At 44.4% G+C, this 24,331-nt stretch overlaps 4 protein-coding genes and 1 long non-coding RNA gene across 9 annotated transcripts in view; 3 read left to right on the plus strand and 2 right to left on the minus strand.

Moving 5' to 3' along the window:
- Positions 1-34: 34 nt before the first annotated feature.
- UNG (uracil DNA glycosylase) lies at positions 35-5,346 on the minus strand. Its single transcript, XM_074844366.1, has 7 exons — positions 5,210-5,346; positions 4,490-4,690; positions 3,679-3,774; positions 2,817-2,914; positions 2,312-2,400; positions 1,880-2,058; positions 35-1,366 (listed from the first exon to the last, which is right to left on the minus strand). The coding sequence occupies exons 1-7, from the start codon at positions 5,297-5,299 to the stop codon at positions 1,226-1,228; spliced, it is 894 nt and encodes a 297-aa protein (XP_074700467.1). The 5' UTR covers positions 5,300-5,346; the 3' UTR covers positions 35-1,225.
- Positions 5,347-5,459: 113 nt separating this feature from the next.
- ALKBH2 (alkB homolog 2, alpha-ketoglutarate dependent dioxygenase) lies at positions 5,460-13,280 on the plus strand. 3 transcript variants are annotated; one of them, XR_012625690.1, is made up of 6 exons: positions 5,460-5,818; positions 6,423-6,621; positions 6,765-7,170; positions 7,898-8,010; positions 11,024-11,205; positions 13,195-13,280. XR_012625690.1 is itself a non-coding variant. In XM_074844687.1 (3 exons), the coding sequence occupies exons 1-3, from the start codon at positions 5,614-5,616 to the stop codon at positions 7,072-7,074; spliced, it is 714 nt and encodes a 237-aa protein (XP_074700788.1). In that variant the 5' UTR covers positions 5,460-5,613; the 3' UTR covers positions 7,075-7,594. The 3 variants fall into 3 exon arrangements, 2 of the variants coding, with proteins under 2 accessions (XP_074700788.1, XP_074700789.1); XM_074844687.1 differs by lacking the exons at positions 7,898-8,010; positions 11,024-11,205; positions 13,195-13,280 and having other exon boundaries at positions 6,765-7,594; XM_074844688.1 differs by lacking the exons at positions 7,898-8,010; positions 11,024-11,205; positions 13,195-13,280 and having other exon boundaries at positions 6,423-6,478; positions 6,765-6,837.
- On the minus strand, positions 8,293-22,004 carry USP30 (ubiquitin specific peptidase 30). Of its 2 annotated transcripts, none has more exons than XM_074844686.1 (13): positions 21,920-22,004; positions 21,582-21,697; positions 20,504-20,686; positions 19,126-19,229; positions 18,169-18,267; positions 17,400-17,439; positions 17,044-17,138; positions 16,288-16,347; positions 15,104-15,190; positions 14,447-14,527; positions 13,102-13,321; positions 12,323-12,431; positions 8,293-11,284 (listed from the first exon to the last, which is right to left on the minus strand). In XM_074844686.1, exons 1-13 carry the CDS (start codon positions 21,988-21,990, stop codon positions 11,020-11,022), a joined length of 1,530 nt encoding a protein of 509 aa, XP_074700787.1. In that variant the 5' UTR covers positions 21,991-22,004; the 3' UTR covers positions 8,293-11,019. The 2 variants fall into 2 exon arrangements, with proteins under 2 accessions (XP_074700787.1, XP_074700786.1); XM_074844685.1 differs by having other exon boundaries at positions 17,400-17,442; positions 21,920-22,002.
- Positions 13,282-17,412, plus strand: LOC141931907 (uncharacterized). The gene is made up of 4 exons (XR_012625691.1): positions 13,282-13,412; positions 16,192-16,327; positions 16,646-16,757; positions 17,287-17,412. It is a non-coding gene; the product is annotated as an uncharacterized LOC141931907 (long non-coding RNA).
- SVOP (SV2 related protein) overlaps positions 20,809-24,331 on the plus strand; it is a 31,203-nt gene continuing 27,680 nt past the window's right edge. Inside the window, exon 1 of one of the 2 annotated variants that reach the window (XM_074844683.1) lies at positions 20,809-21,100. The gene's annotated coding sequence lies outside the window, so the exon portion shown is untranslated. Of the gene's footprint in view, positions 21,101-22,322; positions 22,469-24,331 lie in introns of those variants that run through there. The other variant, XM_074844684.1, reaches the window with a different exon arrangement.

Here is a 24,331-nt window from a genome sequence, read left to right on the forward strand (position 1 = left end):
ATTGTTCCTCCCAGTGTAAGATCACACCACAATATAAACAAAGCAATTTTTATTTAAAACACAATTTGGTGGAAGAAAAAAAACCCAACCAAACAAAAGATACAGCACAGCCACAGAAAGTAAATTTCACTTGTACTAGTGTTACCTATTGGAACAAATACCAAGGAAAGGTTTACAGGGGTAAACCTTTACCTTTATAAACCTTTACATGTATAAAAACCAATGACGTTTCCAAACAAACAAGGCACTTCCATTAAATTACAAAGTCAAGATGGACTGAAAACCCAGAAGTGCAAAGTCCAAGCTTGCCTTCATCCTGGAAGTCCCAACAGTTATTTTCAACAGCAGCTAGAAACCTCGATTTGCTCCTATGAACGCAAAGCACAGAACCCCCTGGTTTAAGATCTTAAAAGATCTTTAATTTGCAACCGTTGGCCCATCAATTGGCAGATCTCGATGAACAAACCTTTGCTGCTGCCATCGGCAGGTACCACAAAGTTCAGTCATCACAGCTCACCTAAGTGATTAACACACCCAGTAAGAATCTAAAAATTTAAGGTTTTCCTCTCTAAATGCCAACAAAAAACCTCAAGAGCATGATCAGAGCCTTGGTCGCAGTCTCCCCTCAGCTGCTGGGGGGATTTACCCTGAAATCTTGAGAGTACAGGTACACCAAGTAACACTTCTGACAGCGTATGGTCTTTGCAGTCCCAAGAGGCCACATTTCTAACAAATCTTGTAATCTGTAGCAAAAAGCTAAAACCAAAAGCATCTGCCTTTCTACCACGGAGTCAGCTCTACACCCCCCGACAGGAAATCTGGATTTGCACAGCAGGAGGCAAAGTGGGAGGAGGCACAGCAGGGTATTTACAAAAGCTAAACAGCTTCACCTGTAAGAACTGACATCCCTTCACAAGAGCCTGAAAATATATTCCCATTATAACAACAAACACAAATTAGTAGAGAATTCTGGTGGTTTTTTCCTTTGCTTCAAACTAGGCTGAGACCTGTTCAAACAGCAGAGAAATTGTCCATCTAACACTCCAATATGCTCTTTAAAAAGCATTCTTAAAAAAATGTAACATCTCTGAAAGTTTGGTTATTTGTTCCTTGATCAACATCCAAAGACGAACTCTCAGGTCAGCAGAAGTTTTTCAGAAACGAGACAACCCCTGAAACAGGGGCTGTTTCCAACTATTAGACCCCACCAGCTCCTGCGCGCAGCTCAGAGCGCTCGCCAGTCGATGGGCTTCTTGCCGGATTTCTTGAGCAACTCATTTGTCTTCGAGAAATGCCGACAACCAAAAAACCCTCTGTTGACAGAGAAAGGCGAGGGATGAACCGTCTGCAGGACGTGGTGGCGTTTCTGTGAAGCGTTAGAGGAAATGGCTGGTTAGATTTGCATGTTTTCAGCTCCCTGGGCAAGGCTGGCTGCTTCTGCCCCACCAAGCAGGTGTGATTTCCCCTCAGCACCTCCTCAGCCACCAGCCTGAGGACACGAAGAACTGGCCATGAGGACTGAGACTTTTATCCCACTGAGCAGAGGAGGACGGACTACAGAAAGCAGCAGTAATGACCTGGCCATTTTTCAAGTGCTGTAATCCTAACAGCAAGTTTTATATTTATTCATGAGCCTTTTCCTAGAAAAAACAGTTCTGTCCCCAACTGGACGCTTTTCTGACAACAGAAGGTTACACTTGCTCCACTTTTGTTGCTTAACTCAGGCAAAGGCTAAGCTGGAACAGAAAGGCAACTGAATTTGACAGCAGAGTTCAAGCAGGGAGAAAACCCCAATTCTGTAAGGGAAGTGCCCTCTAGTGTCCACCCAACTGAAGAAAAAAAAATTAGCGAGAGGGAAGAGATGAGGAGGAACCTGTACCCTGTCAATGGAGCTGCCTTTCTTCTGGGCGTAGGCTCCCCACAGCATGAAGACAACCCCGTGCAAGTTCTTGTTGAGCCAGGACACCACCACGTCCGTGAACTGCTCCCAGCCTCTCTCCTTGTGGGAAGTGGCCTGGTGAGCTCGCACCGTGAGGACAGCGTTGAGTAGGAGCACTCCTAGCAACCCAAGCAGACACGCAGAGGATGAAACAAACAAAAAAAATATATAATCAAGCATTAGCTGCTTTCTCCTGCTTCTCTAACCCTAAATTTTCAGCCAAAGGTACCTGCTAAGCAACAGGCACTCAAAATTGAATTATTTTTTAAAATTTTTTTTACACATGGACTGTTTCCAACCATGGATCTTTTTTCTAGCTAGGTTTCTTCATGCCCTGTAGTGGACACGTTACCACAGTGTCTATGAACTCACCTTGTTTGGCCCAGCCAGTTAGATCACCATGACCAGGATGAGCAAAGTCCTCAATATCTGTAGACAGTTCTTTGTAAATATTTTCTAAACTGCAGACAAAAACATCAGAAGATTTTAAATGTGCATGTTTAAAGATAAGAGCAAACAGCACCACTTACTGCTCTTACACTAGGCAAGAAGAGTATTGGTTTCAACCATTTAAGATAACAAAGCCATTTGTAGAAGCAGGGTAACAAGGACCTGGCCCTTTGTGTGCCTGGATAGAAGCTTAATGAGGTCTCAGCACAACTGAAAATGCAAATTTATGTCCAGCATGCTCTTCAGAGTATCAAATATAGAATTATCCATAATTTTGCAGTGATGTTTTTTTCTAGGCAACGCACAACTCAAACTTCAGTAGCTGCAACACGCTTCCTACCACTTCCCTAACTCGCAGCTGTAAGTAACACACAACTGCAAATAATTTGTAAACAAAAGGAATTTTGCAAACTGAGCACTGTCATACCTGGGGGGAGGCGGAACAGGCTTCTGGACACTGAAACAGAGCCCGTGAGCTTGATTAGGTCCATGATATGGATCTTGTCCCAAAATCACAACCTTTACCTGAAAGCAAACCTTTGTTAGCACTGAGTTATGATCAGTATTATTCCCAAAAGAGGGAAGAAAAAAAGAAAAACAACTTATAAGTGAGCTTTATTCTAAAACAAACACACAAAGAAAACCACAAAACACCAAACCCCAGTAACTGAAGCTAAATCACTGACATCTCATTATAAATGAGTTAACACAGTTCCCACCTGACACTAAGAATTAATGTCACCACAGCTCTGCTGCTAAGATTATGAAGATATTTTCAGTGCAGAAAACCAACACTTTCAAAGAGCCACAATAAAACACCTTGTGAAGGTATTTTCCAAGCAAGTTTCCTCACTTTTTACTTTTATGCCACACCTGCTGTGATATTTTTGACACAACTTATTGACAATGGGATTAGCTTAAACACTGTCTTTTTTTAAAATTATAGTTCATTACAGATCAGTTAAAAACCAAGAGATGTATGAAATCCAGAAGTCAAGTGCTATGGAAATTTTGACCTGGAAATAAGGTCAAAAGTCCAACTGAAGTTTTAAAGGAAATTCTGTGGCCAGGAGGGTAATAAAACAATAAAACCGCATCTCGGTATCAGAGATGAAAGAGAAGCCAGGATTTCCAAGTTACTCAAGAGAAACAACAGCATCCACATCACGTGGGTGGGATTGATCCTTAAGAGACCAAAGGTCAAGTGAAGGTGTTTGTGCGTCCAACCCCATGTTTTCATCGTTTTAAACGCACCAGCAGCTGGTAAGACCTCCCCAACCCCTACTCACATCCCTGATGTCACACATCTGTGTCCAGGTGAAGACTTTGTCAGGGGGTGGATAGACGGTGTAGCGCTTCCTCTCTTCTGCTACAAATGCCATCAGCTGCGGGAAAAAAGGGGGGGAAGATGAGGGTGTTACCCAAAAAGCAGATTTGTGCCTGGTGTGTGATAACCCAATTTTAACACACTCAGGAGACTTATTGTATTGATTCAGGCCTGGCCACTCAGTGGACTTTCCCACATATCAAGCACCTCAACAGCAGGTTTTCATGCTCCTTTTATACACAAAAAATCAGAGGTTAGTACTTGTCCAAACACACCTATTAGATACTGATTGGTTAGTGATTAACATGTAATTAGAATATGGCTTACATAATGCTTTTACTACTATGCAGGCTCAGGGGAAGGGTCTTAACCTGGGCAGGGGGGGTCTTTTTGACCTGGGGGTGTGTTTTTTAGTATTATAACAAAGGTAATTCACTTGCAGGACATTTGAAAGTTAGTTTCATTGCCGAGTTAATGAACCAAATAGTCACTTTGCCAGGTTGTCAAATAAACTCATCCTCAGCACAATTCCAGACATTCTCTTTATGGTTCATAACTTTTTACTTATTTTCTAGGGTTTGGAGACCAAAGCCTATTCTTTATGAATTTCTCCTCGCTCTTCAACGTCTCACTTGACCAAGCTTCAAGAGCTCGAAACTGTCCCCATACGGGTAGTAACTATAACTACTGGTACGACCACTAGCCACGGCTACCAGCAAACGGGAAGTATGCGGGAGGAAGGGGAGCGCCCAGGGCCGGCCGGCCCCGCTCACCTCCATGAAGTAGGGCTTCGAAAACTCCTCGCCCAGCTGCCGCCGCCAGCTCTCCCCGAAGCCCGGGGGCGCGCTCCGCTCAGCCAGCCGCTGCAACGCCGCCTCCTTGTTCTTCCGGATCCGCTCCAGCTGCTCCGGGTTCAGCGGCGAGGCCTCGCCCGCCTCATTCCCCGCCGCCTTCGCCTTCTTCGCGGCGCTGACCTGGGCGAAGAAGCGGCTGCAGAGCGGGCGGGGGGCGGCGGCGCGGCCCAGCCGCAGCCCGAGCAGCGGGAGCCGAGCGGCCGCCATTTCCCAGCCCCGCACCGCCCTGCGCGGGGCAGCGCCGCCGCACGCGGGGATTTCGCGGCAAAACAGCAAAGGGCCCGCCCCCAGCGAGCGCTGCACCAAGCGGGTCCCGCCCACAAACGCAAGCTCCCGCTTCCCATTGGCCAGCGGGAAAGCGCCCCGCTCCTTCCTATTGGCTGGTCACAGCCGGCGAAGAGCAGCTCTGCCTAGCAACCGTGACGGACCGCCAGCGCTCAGCGCCGATTGGGCAGTTGGCTTCGATTGGCAGGGCAGTCAGGCAGCGCCGGTAGCGCGGGGGGTTTTGAAAGCGGCCGCACGGTGCGTGACCCCCCTACCCGGCCTCAGCGCTGCGAGACGCCGTCATCCCCCGGCCGCCCGCCCCCCGCCCCGTCCCTCCTCCAGGGCCGCCGGCACCCCCCGCTCCCCCCTCGTTACCTCAGCATCGCCGCCCGGCTGCGGGGAGCGGCCGCGCTTCTTGGCGGGCGCGGCGCTGAAGAAGGAGTGCAGCGTCTTCTGCCCGATCATGGCAGCGGAGCGGGCGGCAGCAGCACCGCGCGAGCCAGTGGGGCGGGTGGGCGGGGCGGGGATTTGGCGCCAAAGCGCGCGCGCGCCGGGGGGCGGGGCCTGCCGGGGAGGGGCGGAGCACGGTCCTCGCAGGCGCAGGCGCATGCGCGTCCGCCGCTTCCCCGCCGTCTCCCTCCGCGGCCGGGGTTTCCCGCCGTCGCTGCGCTCCCTCAGGCGGTCGCTCCCGTTACCGCCCACTCCTGTTTACCGGGCGGAGGTGTCCGCGCTGAGACGGGCGTTCCCGCAGCCCCCCCAGTGCCTCCGAGCGAGTGCTGATGGACAGATACGTGGTTAAACGCCCCTCTGGGGAGACGGGGGGCGGCGGGAAGAGGCCGCGGCCGGAGGCGCCCGCCTCAGGGCAGCCCCTCTGGCAGGAGATCCGCGCGGAGGGCCTGAGCTGCGACTACCGGCTCCTCTTCAGCAAGGCTGAGGCTGACGAGATCTTCCAGCAGCTGGAGGAGGAGGTGGAGTATTTCGAAGGTAACGGCCCTGGGGGACCCGGCTTCCAGCCCCCCGTGCCCCTACCTGGTGAAGTGTTTCCCTGCCCGGCCCGTCCAGGCTCTGCCCAGGCCTAGATTGATTCCCAGGGCCTGGGCAGAGCTGCCAGGTGGTGGAGAGGTTTCTGCAGGCGCCTGGTGTTTGTAAAATCTGACCCTGAGAAGTGAAGTGCAAGCACAGGGCTGATCCCACTGGGTTAATTCTGCTTAGCTTGAAACGTGTGTCAAGTGGTTTCATTCACGTTTTAATGTTTCCAAAGAACAGGGGTAGGCCTGGAAGGGTGACAGGAGTTTGTTAGTAGATGTAGTATATGAGATGTCCCTGGTTGCATTGATTGAACAGAATATGATGGGGGTGCTTGTCCCATTCATCACATTCAAGGGGGATAGTAAAGCAATGTCAGGCTTGAGAGTTACGTGCTTAGTCGGGACAGAAACACTTGAACACAGCTGACAGCTTTTGGGTTGTCATCAGCATCCTCATTTCTGTTCACAGAAGCTCCAAGTCAAGGAGACTGTTGAGAAACTGTGAACTGCAGAGGTAATACAGAGTTGGTTTTGATCCTTCTCATCTCTTGTTTAAACAGGCGAAATGACAAAATTGCACGTGTTTGGCAAATGGCACGACATTCCAAGGAGGCAGGTAACCTATGGAGACCCTGAGTTAACATACACTTACTCAGGCGTTACCTTCTCTCCTAAGCCGTGGATCCCAGTTCTCAACCGTATCAGAGACCGCGTCACTTTGGACACAGGACATACTTTTAATTTTGTTCTTATTAACAGGTATGTCCGTTTTCCAATTGCATCAAGCAACTTGTTCAAATGAAAAATTGCTTGTGCAACACTATTGATGGGTCACTGACAAGTTGTTTTACACTCATTTAATTGGATTGGTAGAAGAACTAATTAAGCTGTTCTGTGTACAGATATAAAGATGGTGAGGACCACATAGGTGAGCATCGAGATGATGAGAGAGAACTGGTTCCACGCAGTCCTATCGCGTCCGTGTCCTTCGGAGCTTGCAGGGACTTTGTTTTCAGGCACTGTGATTCCAGAGGGAAAAACGCAACGCGCCACATTGAGCCCATCAAGCTGCAGCTAGCCCACGGTAGCCTGCTGCTGATGAAGTACCCCACCAACGTGTACTGGTACCACAGCCTGCCCACCCGCAAGAGAGTACTTGCCCCAAGAATCAACCTCACGTTTCGGAAAGTGATGACTGCAGTCAAGAAGTGAAATATTCAGCAATCAAGCACCAGGACTTTTGATTCTGAAAATAGAAGCTTTCTTCCCTGACATTTCTCGTTCAAACATTGTCTTTGATGATCCAAGGTACAAGATGAACAAATTAAACCAGGAGAGGAGATGATAGCAATGATAGTGTACTTGGTAACTTGCTAATAAAGACTGCAACTACTGATCTTAAATGCCAAGAATCCTTTTTCTCCATGAAATGTTGCTGTAGTCCTGCTGATACATGTTTTTCATGAATAATACCCTAGTTTTACTCAGGAAGAAGTTTGTTCTCAACTGATCTTAATCCAGCCAGTTTTCCAAAAAGATCAAAATACTCTATATCCTTGAGATGGTGGTGAGATAGCTTATAAATACCATAAAGTACAAGATGTGATAACTTAGAGTGAGCCTGGAAGCTGATACTGTTCAACAGGTGACACTTTTCTTGAATGCTCTGTCAATGAGCTATGGTTTGCTTGTTTTTTAAAAAATAAAATACAAATGAGACTGACATGAAAAAGAGGAGCACTAAAATATGAATACAGTGAGTGCAACATGGCTGGCTGCATCTTTTACAGTCACTGTGCCTTTTCTCTGCTTACATTCCTCTGCCAACATGGGAGACTGGGTTCCTTCGCTTGGTAGCGTGGTGGGGCGGGAGGAAGGGGGAGGGCCTCTTCTTCCTCATGTCCTTTGTCTGAACAGAAGCCAGGGAGCATAAGGTGACCTGGGGAAGGACTGGGTGGTATCATTTATATGGACAATGCAGTGTGAAAGGCTGCAACTTCTGAGAGTGTCTGTTTTTCTAAATAATTATCCCTAGGGATTCCGTTGTGGCTACCTGACAGCCATCACCTTCCATGCTGACAGTGAATCCCACTGGAATGAGGAGAGATCATCCAAAGTCACCAACAGGTCTTGCAGAACCAAACAATGGTGAGTACTGAGCGAGAATGTGAACTGATCCCTGTGTGGAACCAGGCTACAGGCACCTGGAATAGTGACGGGCTCTATCCTTCAGCAGTAGGTCCAGTAGGAATTAATGTCTGTTTAGACAAATTTGAGCTGGTACTTCCCCACTACCAGAAAATGCTGTATTTAGCGTGAAGAGCTCCTCATGAATGCTGCTTATCCAGAGAATGTGAAGTTCGCATATACCGAACGCAGTTTGGCTTATAGCTGGGTCTTTGTTTCAAGACACTACCACACGTGAACAGCTACTTTTTCTAATAAGTTTATTCTTTTATTGCTACTGTACAGTTACAAAAATACCCTGAAGTGAAAACACAAACAGCAGTGCAGTGGTTTGACTAGAATATCATACATTTTTTAAATAATGCACAAAATAAGACAAGGATAACCCAAACACAGAGATGTCATCTTGCAGGTCTTATCTGATGTTTTTTAACCTTTTAAACCTTCTCCACCATGGAAGCTTGTGAGTAACAAGTGACAGCATTTGATGAGCGTTATGTGCCTGCAGAGAGCCCAGAGACTTCCAAAGGGGATGGTTGGTGGCAAACATCTCCAGAGGTCTTCGGTGCTCACAGGGGTATTTGGCGCAGCTCTGGACCAGGACTGCAGTGCTGATACTTGCTCCCTTCCTCACACCGAGGGCTAAGCCAAGACCATCTACTCCTTCCTAACAGGGAAAGCTAGAACAAATGCTGACTACTCAACCCTCATCTTTATCGCCCTCGAGGAAGCTGTCAGAGTACATGCGCAGCTGAGTGGAACTGAGCAGTTTATCAGTGTCGTACAACGACTGTGCTTTCATCCTCATCAAACTGGCCTGTTGGAAAGCAGCTCTATGCAAAAGAAAAATATATTGAACATGCAAGCTCGCAGTAATATGTGGCTTTATGTCCCTGCTACAAGCTGATGAGTTTAAGACTTAGTTTGTCATGTGCATATGTTCTGACCCACCTCCAGCATTACTGCTTTCGAAACAGTGACCTCTTCAGATGAACTTCACAAAAATTCAGTATTAAAAGCTTTAAACAGACCCTGTTGACAATAGGTATTGCAGAATATACACTGCTAGCAGTGGAAATGTCTTGAAGTTCTGAGGCACAAATGGTAGAGCTGCTAGACCCAGATGCTTTACATGATGTTTTTTCTTAGCACTGCTTTATAGAGCTCTCCTGCATGCCCATGCTGCCCAGAACAGAGAGCTTCTACCTTCTGAGAGTCCCTTAGGGCTTAGTTCAGTGGCCAGGGCATTTCTGGCATTTTGCATCCTTCTAGGGATTTTTTTTTTTCTTCTTGTTCTTCCATAACTTAAAATAGAAAGGTTAAAACCATGCTACTGCTAGCCTAACATAGAGAGACTTCTCAGGGACTAGCACATTGGTGGATTTATAAAGACTCTTATGTCTTATGAGCATCGCTTGGAGCAGGAATTATGATGCGTACTCTGGAATGATGAGTTGTGTAAATAGTTTTGCATATACATCCATTACTGCTCCTATTTTGGCTGGTTTTGAGCCTCCCATGAAGGAACTCTGAATGCCTGTGAGCTTTGGGCAGCAATATGAATATCTGAGGTACAAAGCTGCCCTAAAAAATGACAGTTGTTACCATTTGATAATTAGTTGCTGTTTTACACTGAAAAAGCTGGTCTGATGAATTAAGTCTTTTTTTCCTCCAAGCTTATGAGGATAGAAAAGAGCTAAAAATAGCCTACATACTTTATTCCTGGTGATTAAAAGCAGTCAAAAGGATAATTGTTGCTGCTTCTCCCTCCCACGCTTTGTTTGGGATTTATTTTTTTGACATGTCAAACAATCTAGAGCCACAAGGGACACTTCTACTCCGATGGGAAGCTGTATCTAATGCAGTGCCACTGGTCTTTTCAGGCTGCTGTACTACTACACAGGACAGTGCTGATTCCATTGAGTATGCTCTAACTTAACATGGGGGCTGGGGTTGCTCTACACCTCTGCTCAGTCACACCTGGTACAAGGTCTAAGGCTCAACCACAAGCCAGGCAAGTGTGTGTTGGAAGGGTTGATGAGAAATGGCAGTTTTCAGCATTAAAATAGGAAGGAACACCAATTACAGTAGCCTTGAAATCACAGCATTAAAAGTTGTAGTTAGTACTACAAGCAACTGTATTCAACAAGGAAATTACAATACTGATTGCTAGCACACGCTTCTGTCTCTTGATTTCAGCTATATTCTGAAGATACTGAGCAATAAATCAGGGTCTTGGCTCTTAAAAAATTTGTCTTTTCTCCTGGAAAAGGGAAACTGCGCTTTGAATCAGCAGAAGTACTTCTATGATGTATAAAGAACTAAAATACCAGGAAAATGACATGAACAGGGAAGTTGTTTTTTGGATCGCGCATGTTATGTAGAGATGCCTTACTTTATTAATTAGCTGGGATATCAAATCTGATTCTGTCAGTAGTTCATCCCGTCATCTTGAGACATTTATCAGAACGCAACCGACATGCAGTGGACAATAGTATTGTAGCTATTCAAATAAGCTCAAGGCACTTTGTTTCTTAAATCATTGCCTTTGATAACAGCAGCTTCCCGTCAACCGCTTCTGGGGCTCCCCTGTTCCGAAATGTCTGCAGTGAAATGTATGGGATTAAGCATCTCTCTTTGAAAATTTACATACACGTTAGAATATGGAAAAGAGCCTTGGGAAGTCTGTTTGAAATGTCTGTTTCAGAGCTGTGATGTTGACAAAATTACTACCTAACAGAATAAATGCTTCTCTAACACAGATATACTTTGGACTGCACAACGTTAGCAGACCAACTTTGGGTAGCGTAATTTTGGTACAAAACACAACTCCCAGCAGGAGCCAGCCGTTGCCATAGAGGGAGGGGAAAGTTAAAGGGCCTGTGGTGGGTTATTTGCATAACAGACAAGAGGTGCAACGTAGCTCTCCTTAGAGGAATTTTATCAGTTTTTGTCCTTCTGCTCTCTTCATCAGTCTTCAGCCTTCAACTCCAAGCTGTGGTGCTGTACCCTCGAGTGAACGCGCTCGTAAAAAAGCAAGTAAGCACTGGAAGAAAGGACTTCCTGCAGACTTGCTTTGCGAACGGTGTCATCCGAAATCCAGAGCCACTGAGTGCTGACAGAGAGGGGGCTCTTGGGAGAAGGGGGAGAGCGGCGGTAAGTCACAAAGTGTCCAGAATGCATGTCCCCGTGATGCACTACGACTGCCATCAGGCGGTAAAGGTAGACGGGGGAGCTGAAGGAGAAATGAGAAAAAGGGTCAGCGGCCCTCGTGGGCAAAACATACCAGAAGCAGCCCCGCTTGCTTTGTCTTCAGTTGCAGTTTCTTTTTAGAGCAAATAATGGCTCCGCAAGAGACACGCTGCCTTGCAATTTCAGTACACCAAGTCTTCGCTCCAGTGATGCCTTATTCTATTATAAAGAAAACCAAACTATTTATTTTAAAAGTTTATGCTGCAGAGGGGTACTATGTTTTGTACAGCATAACTGATTAAATCTTGCAACAGCATTCTCCATCCAACCTCCCAATGTGCCAGTGTTTAGTTCTTAAAGCACTGTTATTGGACAGAAAAACTATTCCAGAAGAATGTGCTTTTAACTGAAAAGAGGTAAAATTGCAGCGGGTAACCCACAGATAACAACAGACACACTTTGAAGGACTTGCTCTACAACTGTCTTCATAACAAACATTTGGCACAAAATGCTTCCAGGCTTCTCATTTCACTCAGTGATTGTGGGAACTGTCTTCCCCACAGGGAAAATATGCCACAGCCGATAGAAGAAAGGGTATAGAACTAACTATACATTGGCCACCAGCATGAAAATAAGTGTTTTCAAAGGCCAAGAGAACAGATTATCAGGAGAAGCATCGAGGCTGATTTACTAAGTAGAATCATGGCAGCTGCAACTTAAATCAAGCTTGTTAAGTGTTTGAAAAAAATCTGCAAGAGATCTATGCAATAGTTTTAAAATCAGAGTAAGAGAAAAAAATGAAGGGGTAGAAGAAAACAGCAAGAATATGGCTATTCAGAAGGATGATCTACTGCACCATGCACCAGAGAAAGGAGACTTTGAGTTTTGCTTGTAATGCGCTCCACTCCTGCCAAAGACAACCCCTAAAAATCAGCCAAGAGAAAAGCAAAAAATTTCTGCACAGGACCTAGGATAGATGTTAAATTCTGTGACTATGCAGCCTCAAAATAAAGACAGAATAAAGGAAGACATAATTTGAAGGGACAGAAATTAGAAGATGGGATACAAATCTCTAACTTACCTGCACTCAGGGAATGCAGCAAGTGGAAAAGTTCCCGAGGACATTAAAAATGAAGAGGAGCAGGCACCGTTCATGAAGAGCGGTTTAGGACCGGATGGCTGTTCTGCATCTGCAAGAGGAAGTAGACATTCAGTAATTTAACTGAACTGCTACTATTAATAATGCTAATAACAGTGCTTCTGTTCCTGCCGTACCTTTCATCACAGAATATGAAGGTGTTTTACTTATTTTAATTCATTACATTCTACAGTCCCTTAAGAGATGCAGAGGAGTATATCCAAAGACTGCTAACTGTTTTTACATGACAAATATGAAAATGACCATATTTACAGAATCCCCAAACTAAACAGAATATTGAGCTGCCTAAATGGCAGACCTACTACAGGTAGATTTTTCTAATAGTTTAAGAAGTCACCATTCCCATTCTTGCTGTACTTGTCCTGAAGCCTTAGAAGAGATCACTAACAAGATAATCCCTAGGACTTCCCGAGTTCAACATTCCTTTACCCTTTGGACGTAAAACATATGAGTTCTATGCTATCTGGGACTTTTTTGTTTGTTTGTAAGGTTTTTTTAAATATTTAGTAGAATCAAATTAAATTATCAAAACAGAACTGTAAATGTGGGACGGGGTATCCTAATGCTTGCTGGGAAAGGAATTTCCACCTGTCCTCTCTGCACAGATTATATAACGATACTGCTTTACGTTCATTCTGCAGATTAGAATGTTTTATCACTGACATGTAGAAATACCTGATATATTTTATTTTCAATAGTACCTGAAGGTTTTACTGCTGTCCCATCCTTTGTTCCGGGTGTTGTCTCTTCAGAGTTTTTCTGATTCAGCTCATTCTGGCTTGATTTATGAACAGGAATGCGATATTTGTAGATGTCCATGATCAGGAACTCATTGAACTGTACGTGTTCGTGACGTTTCAGAGGAGCGCCTTGGTTTGACCAGCTCAGTCTTTGCAGATGGATGCACAAACACTGAGGAAGCTTCAGCAACATTCCGTAGAAAAGGAGAGTCAAAATACATATTAAGTGAAGAGAAGCAGCTGTTCAAGTTAAAAGCATACTGAGGGAACTGGTAAGTCTAGTAGCTAAGGAAATGCACCCCTGAACCGTTCCCTCGCGTGCTGCTATATCTGCGTGTAAGGTTATGGGCAGTAGTGTCCCTCGGACACGACACAACTCACAGCTCTCTTGAGATTTCTGATAACGCTGCTACTGCTGGCTCCCTAGGCAGCAGGATAGCTGATGTGAATCGTTTTCTTCAAATGGAAGAAAAATCAATAAAAACACAGGCATATTCCTAAAAAGCTCACCTGTCAATCTCATCTAGCTTATTGATTTGTGAGGTAGAAATGAGGACTGCAATCTGTTGGAGTGAGTTGTTGTAAGACATTTGCTAATACTCACTAAGTAATGGCTTCGCCCAGTGAGAGTACCAGGGGAAAAAAGGTCAAGTAGTTACAAATATCAGACATTCAAAGTCATGCCAGGGTTCATCTCTAGCAGTAAGTACATATTAATAGCACCTGAGGCTCTTAATTACAGACCAGTGCCCTGCTGTCCTCTGCATTATATGATTACAGAGCAAAAATTGGTAAGAGCTTCCCATATAATTACACCTGGTATTTAGCACCATATTCACCTGTTTAAACCCGCTTTTTATTAATATTATTTATTTATTTGTATTAAGAACATCTTCATTTCTTTGAAGTGTGCAATTGCTAAAGATGCTATTTAATATGTATTATATACTGTAATTATATGTATTTATTGTAATTATTTATTATTGTAGTTATATATATTGTATATTTAATATATATATTGTAAATATTAATCACTTCACTTACTGAGGAAATCAGGAATGAACTGCCACTGAGCCAAACTCACTTGCTGAATAACAGTAGAATACTCAACATTCTTTAAGCTATATGAGGTTTTGCTGAATTGAGGCCTCAGTGCCTACAAATATTTGAAGTATGAGCTTACTTTTTTAAGTAAAACATTAAAGTAGTCTAATACCAAGAACTGGGCATCAAGCAAAGAGATCAAAGAACAAAATTACTGTATAACAGGATTTAAAAACAGATTTGGAGGGTTAGCTTGCCTCACCTTTCCTAACTTTAATTGCTTAACAAATGTTGTTCTCTGGTTTTCTATGCTCTGTCCATTCAGAGTCCCTTCTGCCTGAATCTGAAATCAAAGGGAAAAAAATAAAGTCATTTGATTAGCTGCTGTATCAGACTACGCATAAAAGTGCAGGTCTGCACACTGCAGACAAAAGCAATTGTCTGTCTAGAACTATGCTCAGTGCATTAATTATATCTACAGTTTTCTAGGAATTTTCTCAAGAATTGTTGGCCTGTCCTAATGCATCAGAATTCTAAACCAAAATCAGGCAGAAACGGGCATTTACAGAACAAGCCCAGCCTCCAGGTTTATGCGTAGTCATAAGCCATTTCTGTTCGTCTTCAATCAAGCTGCTTTGGCTCTGTGCTATCATCAAATGACAAGCAACTGTAAAATACTGTTTAAAATACCAGAACAAAAAAATTATCCTAGATATTATCGAAATAATACCTGGTAGTTACAGAATAAATTATTTGTAATATTATAAATAAAGCTTCACTCCATTTTAAATATAAAAAAATCCCAGGCAGGCTAGAGGCTTTCCTGAAGTCACCACGAAAGGACTAGAAAACTGAAGCCATGATTCTGTCAGCAGGCTTAAAACCGAGCTAGAAGGTTATATAAATTAAAATGACATACTTTAGTGCAGTTGTCACACACAACATCCTTTACAGATTCAGAGGAGATGAAGTGATGGAGGCAGTGGTCCAGCGTCATAGGACGACCCTTAGTATGAAAAAAACAAAATTATTTGCAGTAATTTTAGGGTGTGTACCACTTAATTTTGTGAAAGGATTTTTCCTAATTTCTTGCATAAAAACTACAGGATCGCAGACTTATTTCTTGGGGAAACTGACTAAGTGGCTTTGCAATATAGAACAGTGATAATGTAACTAACTATGGGGATTCTTCCTCAGCCTTGATTAAATGTGGAAAACACTGCAGCCTGCAGATAAGAACAATAGCTCTGACTCCCTGTGTGACTCCTTTAGTGGGGTTTTAAACTACAGAGTCCTGGCCCTGTTACTATTTTTCTCTAAAGTTCCAGCACTTCATGGGTCACTTCATGCACTCTGACCCTCTACGTAGGAGAAATACAGCATTTAATGGAATTTAGGCACTCCTTCCTTGTAAACCATACTGCACACTACCGAGTACGAAGGGCATAATCCTCAATGATGGTATAAAATAAAATAATGTGTCCAAATCCCAATCCTGGCTGTCCAGGAGTGTATCGTGTAGGTACGAGTCACAAGTTTTCATGAGTGCAAGTAGTTGCTGCTTGTCTGGAAAGACAAATTGCTAGCAGACATTAAGTAACAAACTGTTCTAGTTCAGAAACGTCCTGCACGTTTTGCCCCCAAAATCCACAGTGTTTTGTCACTTGAAGTTTTTGAGAGCCAAAAAGAAACGGAAACAATTTCTGGTTGAAATTGCTTGATCCAAAAGCCTGTATTACTATCACCACAGAGACAGTGCACCCAAAGGTCACCTTCCAAGACTGCCAGAAACAGCCCTCGGGATACGATCTGGTCTGTTCAGATTACACAGAAAGGACCAAATCCTCCTCCAGGAGAAAGGGAAAACTATGGGTGTCAACAAAGTCATGCTTGTTGTACTAATTGGTAGTCTGCACCAACATATTAGTGATAAGGTACTGTATTAGCACAACAGGATCATTTATAAAAAGGCAAGAAAATAAACTGTAGCTACTCATTTACACTTAGGCTGTAGCATCTTAAAAAGGCACCGGTGAAGATAAAGCTGTGACGACAAGGCAAGAGGCAGAGCGGCTGGATCGTCCGTCAGCAAGGGATACGTACCCACACGGCAGCAGGAATGCTCAGCGAGAGGCTGTCGAAGGTATCGTACCTCACGGGACTCTGCAAAGAAGTATTTCACATACCCAGTGAGCTGGAATTTATGACAGTCCAAAAAAAAAAACCACAAACCCCCCAACCAGCCTCACCCAAACTGAACACGTGCCCTCTGCTGTCCGCAATTATCTGGTGGAACAGGGTCAAAACCACCCGCTTTCCCAAGCACAGTGCCTGTTTCTGCTGAAGCTGCCCCTGCTCACTTAAATTTGTTCACAAGGTTTTGAAAACTAAAAGTACTAAACATGCTCTTACAGTTTGATCTACAAATGAGATTTATTTTCCGTGTTTTTTCTTTATCCAGGTTACCTTCACCTCCTTCCTCTGGATAACTGGACTGCAACTTAACTTGGCTTTGCATGTGCAATCTCAGTACTGTGTGCTGAATGAACAGCTCGTCCTAAAACACTACCCACGTGAGTGGATTTGCAGTGTATGTTAGCTGTGGTACTGAATTCTAAATATAAGACAGCTATTATCCCCACAAAGTGGATCACATTTAATTTTCTTCAGTATATTTAGTGATAAATTCTTATTCATTACCAACACCATAATAGGTACCTGAAAAAGTAACAGTCTAAGCTGTCAGTCCTGCAAACCTTTGGACTATGTCAGAAACAAGGGATGACTGTTTCAGCACAGGCTCCGAGTGTCGGACATCCTTTTTCACATACACATATTACCAGACACACATTCTTGTACCTGGTGTTCACAGTGTTTGCAAACCATGTTGCTGGTCAGCCTTCCGTGAAAAGGATGCTGAGATTTCCAGTGATTTGACACAGGGGGAAGAGACCCTGAAACACAAAGTTGAAATTGTCCTTTTATTTTCAATACATCTGTGTTCATCATTACAATTCCATATTTTTGGCTCGCAGTAACAAAAGTAACTGCTCTAAAACATGTTCTGTCCTGCTGACAAATAATTTTTTTTTTTTTTTACAGCTGAAGAGATGTATTTCAGTCCAATACAAACAAAGATCAATTAATATTATCCCCTTAATAAACAAAGTGACTACATTATGAATATTCATATTTCAGAATGGAAAAAAGCATACCTCTTGTTCTGCAGCTTATTTGCTTTTGGGTTATTTCTGGCTGCTACAGAGGAAGATAAAAGATTTCATTAACCCTACCTTAGAAACCATTAAGTATTAAATATGTTCATATTTCATCCCTAATAAGCTTTTCTGACATTAGAACAATTGTGGGAGTTTTAGTGTCTCTTTATATTTGAGGAAGGCCAAAAAACCTGGTTCGCAATAAATTTATAATCAGCACAAAGAACACTTCTAATAAAATGAATAATTAATCTGCAGAATTCTTTGCCTCAAAGTACAAAAATAAAAGCGTAACAGATTTTATAAACCTTTTGTATGTATTTTAGACAAAAATAGATATAAACTTTCTGTCTGCATGAAGTTTACCACCAAACTGGAGGATAAATTTCACCTCCAAATGGCCTATTCCATAAATGTCCATTTTGCAGTTTTCAAACCTCTTTCATGTGTTGACTCTTACAGATAAGAGTAACTTCTTAGACGGACTACTGTTCTGTGCTAGTATTTCAATCCCTATATTCCAGGGATTTAGGAATGCAAAAGCCCTCATGAAAGTGGGATCACTACAAATTTAAATACATTTTTTATTCTTTAGATTGCCTGGCCTATTGATTCTTTTCTATCAGAGTCCTAAAGAACAGCTTTGAAAACATAATGAAAACATCTTCAGTTTCTAAACAGACACTTTATACTTGACACATTTAGGAATCTAGGCAGGCTATGGAAACTTCTCCCAATAATGAAGTAATATTGGTAAAGAAGTCACCTCCAGTGAATGCACATCGAACAAATGCGTCACACGTGGCTGACGATCCCGTTCATCTTCTAATGAAGAGGTAAGGACATGAAATAATTCATGAGCATCCTATTAAATAGAGGCATAAGACTTAGAGGAAGCAAAACCAAGACATCAGAACATGCCAGGAGTACTGATACACACATGACTACATTATTGTAGTAGGAAATTAAAGGAAAAATTACTGCTTAGGGCTCACCTTATGTATTAATAGTAATAATTTGTGCATCTGCTGCAGTTTTGCCAAAAAGCTTTTTCTATAAAGCTGAACTTCGTAACAGCACACATCATTAAAAATATTCTGGGCCATATAAACTCAAAAGATACTAAAAGGCTTGGAGGAAAAAATAAAAGTGAATGCACAAATGCCTGCTTTCCTTGATTTCAATAAAAGCATAATTGACATCTCAGCTGTTTGCTTTGGCTCTGAAATATAAAAGATAGAACCATGTTTTATGAGTGAGGTATTTGGTCAAGTACCTCAGCCAGCTGCACACACTTAGGGGCTGAAAATACTGAAAACAAGAATTGGACATCTGGTATGTTACGTGTAACTAAATTTGGAAATGTCAGAGGAGTCCATCCCTCGACGCAGCGTGGCACCTTAGCCCAGACCCGTTACCTACAGCCAAGCCAGGGCTGTAGCTGTTCTGTTTGAATATTACTGGCTCCATTCTACCAAACCTGAAGGTAATTAAGTATGAGGTTTTGAAGCAGCCAGAGTTTCCATCATGCGTATCTAAGCAAACTGAAAACACCATTCAATAATCACGCGGTTGTTTTCACTTTTTAAAGCAAACTTTTTGCTACAGCAAAGATTCCGATGTGACGCTCAGGGCTGTTAGTACCATAGCTTCAATTTTCTGTCATTCCATCTCTAAGCACTGAGGTGTGTGGCAAGCAGTCTAACATCAATTCTGTAATCACCTGCTCTTCAAATGATGAGATCTGCCACCTGTACATTCTTAAAACTTCTAACAGGCAGCTTGCATCCAGGACATCATCTTCTGTTACCTCTTGGCAGGATAAAGCTAGAGACATTGCATTTAAAAATGTTAGAAGGAGCCACAAAAAAACAGTTAGAAACACAAATCTGTTTCTTTTAGACCGTATGTTACTTATGCATCGTATAATTGATTACAGCAAAGTTACTCTTGATTAGGACAGGTATGCAATGACAATCACACTAGTATTTATTAATTACCACTCATCTGACTCAGGCTAACTGACTGCATACATTCTCCTAATATATATGCACAGTGAAAGGTTTCTCAGCTCATACAGAGAGAAGAAACAATATAAACACTGTCTGGAAAGACAAATTTTTACTGGTGGATTGGGTAAAAATTGGTACTTTACATGTCACAGAAACCCCAGTATTAATGCCCCATCATCCTTACATCAGTAAATGTACACGCTTAAGTGGCACAGTTTTAGTTTGAACAACATCCTGAGACGGGAAAACTTCCGATGGATTTCCTTTAAAACAAAGCCCTGCGAGGGAAGGCAGGGAGAGCCAGCAGATCGCTTAAACATTTCAAGTGCTTAAAGAGGATTTAACTGATACCTGAATTTAACACGGGGGCAAGTCTGAGACAGAGTACCAAACTGGGCTTAGAGGCTTTAACATCTGTATCCCACATCATACAAAGTACAAGTGTGTATTACCAAAAATAGTCCATATTTTTGGTAAAAGAGCAAGCTTAGAAAAAAATGCTTATTTTATAATGCATTAATTTTCTTTTATATAGAATTCTGAGTGCCCATCTAATTGTGATAATATTTTCCTATTTCTTCAATTTTACTGAGTCCATTTTTATGCTGTTTTAACCATTAATACTCTGTGAACAGCAAATGCATTACAGCCTGTGGCAGCAGATGCCGTAACCACATTTTCAGCACCCCTGTTGCCCTCTACCTCGATCTGTTCACCCTGTTGGCAAACAGCTTCTTCAGAGCAACACGCATGATGCTGGCTCGGCTGCTTCTCGATTGCCAGGCGAGTCAAACAAAACCTGAAACCCTTCAGTTCTTAGCCAAGAAACAAACAGCTTTGGGGACACGCGCAGCCGGGCCTTGCGCTGTTCAGGCTCAGTACAGTAACTTAATACCTCTGGGATCGCTGCCCCTCTGCGAAAGTTGGTTGAACTTGGCCAATGAGTTCAAAGTGAGTAGAGGAAAATTAAAAAGAGAAGAATACAAGACCACATGAGCTTCCTTTCTTGAGGGAAGCAGGCTAGAAGCAATAATGTTGATGCTAAGTATTTTCTTCTTAGCTTATCGCAACATGAAAATGTTAAAATACCTCTTAGGAGATGCAGCAAAGTGACTGACAGGTATCGACGCTCCGTGGACTGGTTCTGGTCTGTCTTGTACTGTGCTGTAAATTCCTCCAGCCACTTGATGAAAGACGGGCAGGAAGATAAGCCTTGCAGCAAAGAGTTCATGAAACAAGTGTTTCCTAAGTTCAGAAGGCCAGGTACAAGCCCTGCAAATAGAAGTGTGAGAATTTATACTATAAAGTCTAGGAAAACCTTACTGTTTTTCAGTAGCAAGTGTTGTGTTAGGCATTAAATTATTTCAGTTTATTTGGTACTTGCACCCAAAACGAGAAGATCCTGGTACGTACAACACCGTGCTGTGAAGTGTTTATACACATGGTGGGCTCTGAGACTTGCACCACTAAAATCTTTTTAAATTTTCTTTTTTTTTTTTTTTTTCCTGATAGGAGTAAATCTCTACCAACAACACTAAGGTTCAGGATTATCTGCAAGTTACCGTACAAACTGTAAAACTCTTGGTTACCATATATAGCGTGGGAGCCCCTTATTGGCAGGTTTGCAGCAGCCTGCGGGGTCACCGCTGACGCCTCAACTTGCTTTAGTGAAGCTCTTTTGCTCAGGTGAGTACATTGTTATGAAAACCCCCAGTTTTTAATCCCCTCGCCAAGAATTAATAAGTATTTCTGCACAACTCTGCTTAGCAAGAGACTTTCACTCCTCTTGTACTAAGGGTCAGTAAGAACACGTTTATTTTGCATTCCAAACCATAAAGTAAAATAAAGCGTGTTATCTGCAGCAGTTCAGTAATGAACTTGCCACAGGGCACGAAAATATGTCTGAGTCACAATTTCAGAAGGATGTCAATCGATATAATTAATAATTATGTAAGTGACGAAAGTCCTTTGTTCAATACGTACTTTTAAATTTGTTACATTTCTAAGCAGGACAGTGACCAAAATCTTAGCAAGAGAAAACAATTTATAGGCGCTAATAATCCAAACCAGCAATAGGTGCGTTTCTAACGCCCAGGAGAAACCGGGAAGCGCCGGCGTGAGGTCCCGGGGCTGTCCCCGTCCCTCCCGGCCCCTCGGCCCTTCTTACCTTTCCTCCGCCTCTTCCTCTCGGCGATGGGACCCCACAGCACGTACAGCCCCGCCGCCAAGGCGGCGGCCACCCCCCCGATAACCCCCCAGTTCTTCATCACTTTATACCTGAAACTGGAAAAAAAAAAAAAAAGAAAAAAAAAGAAAAAAAACAAGCGGGGAGTCGCTCCCGCTGCCTGTGGAGACGCGTATCAGACGCGCGGGGGCAGGCGGCGGACGCCCAGGAGGCTCCCGGTGCTCGGTGCCCGCCTCGGGGAAGGGAAGAGAGGGGCAGGGCCGGCCCCGCCACACCGCCCGCGCCTCCCCCCCGTCCGGCCCGGCTCCCCCCGCGCTGACCTGCCCGCCGTCCCGGTCCGCAGCAGCCGCCGCACCGCCCCCTCCGCCTGCGGGGCCCCGCGGGGCAGCATCCCCGTCCCGCCGCCGGAACCGGGCCCCGCGGGCAGGCGGAGGCGGACGGGGCGGAGGGGGGGAACACCGGAAGTGGAGCGGGGGGGGCCGGTTAGCGGGCGGACCGCCCCTAGCAACGGGCGGCGGCGGGCGGACTCCGCCCCTAGCAACGGACGGCGGCCGGTCGTTAAGGCCGAGGCGGGGCGGGAAGGGGGGGACACGGGGATTACCGGCCCGCCCTGGGCCCGGGGAAGGGCGGGTGTAACGGACACCGAGCCCTGCGCTGCCCGGCCCCTGGCAGCCTCCTGAGGGGACGGCGGCTTTGGGGGGCGGGTGTTGGCTTAGAGCCGTGGGGAGAAGGTGGGACACAAATCCCACAAGCTCAAATGGCGCCAGGGGAGGGTTAAGTTGACTATTAGGAGAAATTTCTGCACCAAAAGGGTTGTCAAGCACTGGGACAGGCTGCCCGGGGAAGGGGCTCAGTCACCATCCCTGCAGGTATTTAAAAGCCGTGTAGATGTGGCGCTGAGGGACGTGGTTTAGCGGTGGCCTTGGCAGTCTGGGGTTTATGGTTGGACTCGGCGATTTTTCCAACCTCATCGATTCTGTGAAACCATCCAAGCCCCGTGGAGAGAGAACAGCTCTTATGGCTGCATAGCACGCGCCAGCGCCGAGGCTCCGCCATAGTACCTTGACACCCCTCTCCCTCTGCGCCGGGTATTTGAGGGCCCAGCTCTGTTTGCCTTCCACTTCATGCTGTTAGTTTTTGGTTTTTATTGATGCACTGTGGGGATTGTTTAGAGAAAGAAGGATTTCACGCCCCTGCCAGGAGAGGAGGCATCCGGACAGAATGACTGACACATGCAGGTTTTGAGAGCACCTCGAGATGGCAGCTGCTGATCGTGTCTGGGGGCCTGGCAGGTAACAGGCTCCTTCTTCACACACCTCCCCACACTAATTCTAACAACCTTTGTTAGCAAAGTGTCAGGTACACCCTGCGTGTCTGGCTGGCTGAGTCCTCCTTCGCCTGACATCGCTCCACGTGTGCAGGAGGCTGTTTGTAAGAGGAGAGCAGCCTGGAGAGTACGAGAGTACTGCAAGAGGCCGAGGGAAACAGGGGAGCCACAGGCAGAAGACAAGAAGAATGTGAAGAAAGAAAATCATCCTGACAGCTGCAGTGTGAGTGTGCAACGTGCCCTTCTCATGGCTGTGTCATGCATGGGAAATACGTGAGACAAAGGAACCAGCATGCTTAGAGGACCCAATCTCACACCCTTACTGGAAAATTGGACCTTATTCAGTAAAAAAGTAATACAGCTGCTGTATTCTACAAAGAAAGTTGTTGCTCATGCAATGAATGTATAAGCTAAAACTCTGCTTGAAAAATGCCATTTTCTAGCAAGTTTTGAGGAGAAACAGCCCAGAGCCTCTGTGAACTCGTGTTTTGCAGATAAATCTCATTCTGGAACTCCGTCGGGCTGCTCTGCTGACACCGCTCTGATAAAGGCCCACAAGGACTGCTCTGCTCTGGGACTTTCAGTCCAGTGACTCCTCCTGTTGTACTGACTTTTTCTACGGTATTTTACCCAATGAAACAGAACAGACTTGTTGGATCATATAAAGTACTGAACTATGGTTTCTTTAACCCACATTTTCTGAAGAGGAAAGATAAATCTTGCAGATCAGGAAGGTGTTCGTAGACCAGCTTTATCTACTGAGGCCTTTCATTTTTTAATTGCGATGGGCCAGGCTGCCTTTCATTCCAAATAAACCGCTGAGCTCCTTTATGGTAACAAATAGCTGAAACTCTGCCACTCTTCAGCCCAAACGTGTCACCACCCAATTCAAAGACCAGTAAAAGGGTGTGTGACTGAAGAGTCGTGTTGGTTATGGAAATCTGTGTGTCTGTGAAGGATAAGCAGAAAATGGCAAGAGAGGTGACAAAGAAGGGAAGAGCAGAAGGAGATAGCAAACACATCCTGAACATGTTCTCAAAATTTGTTCTCTGAAAAAACCTTTTTTTGATGTTTTTGAGACTGTATTACAGAATATGCATGCATTTCATGCAGTTAAAGTTGTTTCTAATCACACTTTTAGGGTCATATTCAGTTGCCTAAGCAGAGGCATCTTGATCCATGTGAGAGAGCCCTGAGGTGCCTGAGATATCCACATGGTCCTGTGTGATCCACCGGCCAGTCCTCTGCAGATCTACAGCTGGAGGCCACAGGAGCTGCACAGTTACCTACAGCGTAGGCATCAAATACCACTCCTAGCCACAAATACTTCCTTAAACTATTATTCTCGCTCTTTTTAAGGAAGCTGAAGCCCTAGCTAGGTCAGCTGCAAGTCCTTTCTTATAAA

This window comes from Strix aluco, chromosome 18 (assembly GCF_031877795.1).
Source record: "Strix aluco isolate bStrAlu1 chromosome 18, bStrAlu1.hap1, whole genome shotgun sequence".
NCBI lineage: Eukaryota > Metazoa > Chordata > Aves > Strigiformes > Strigidae > Strix > Strix aluco.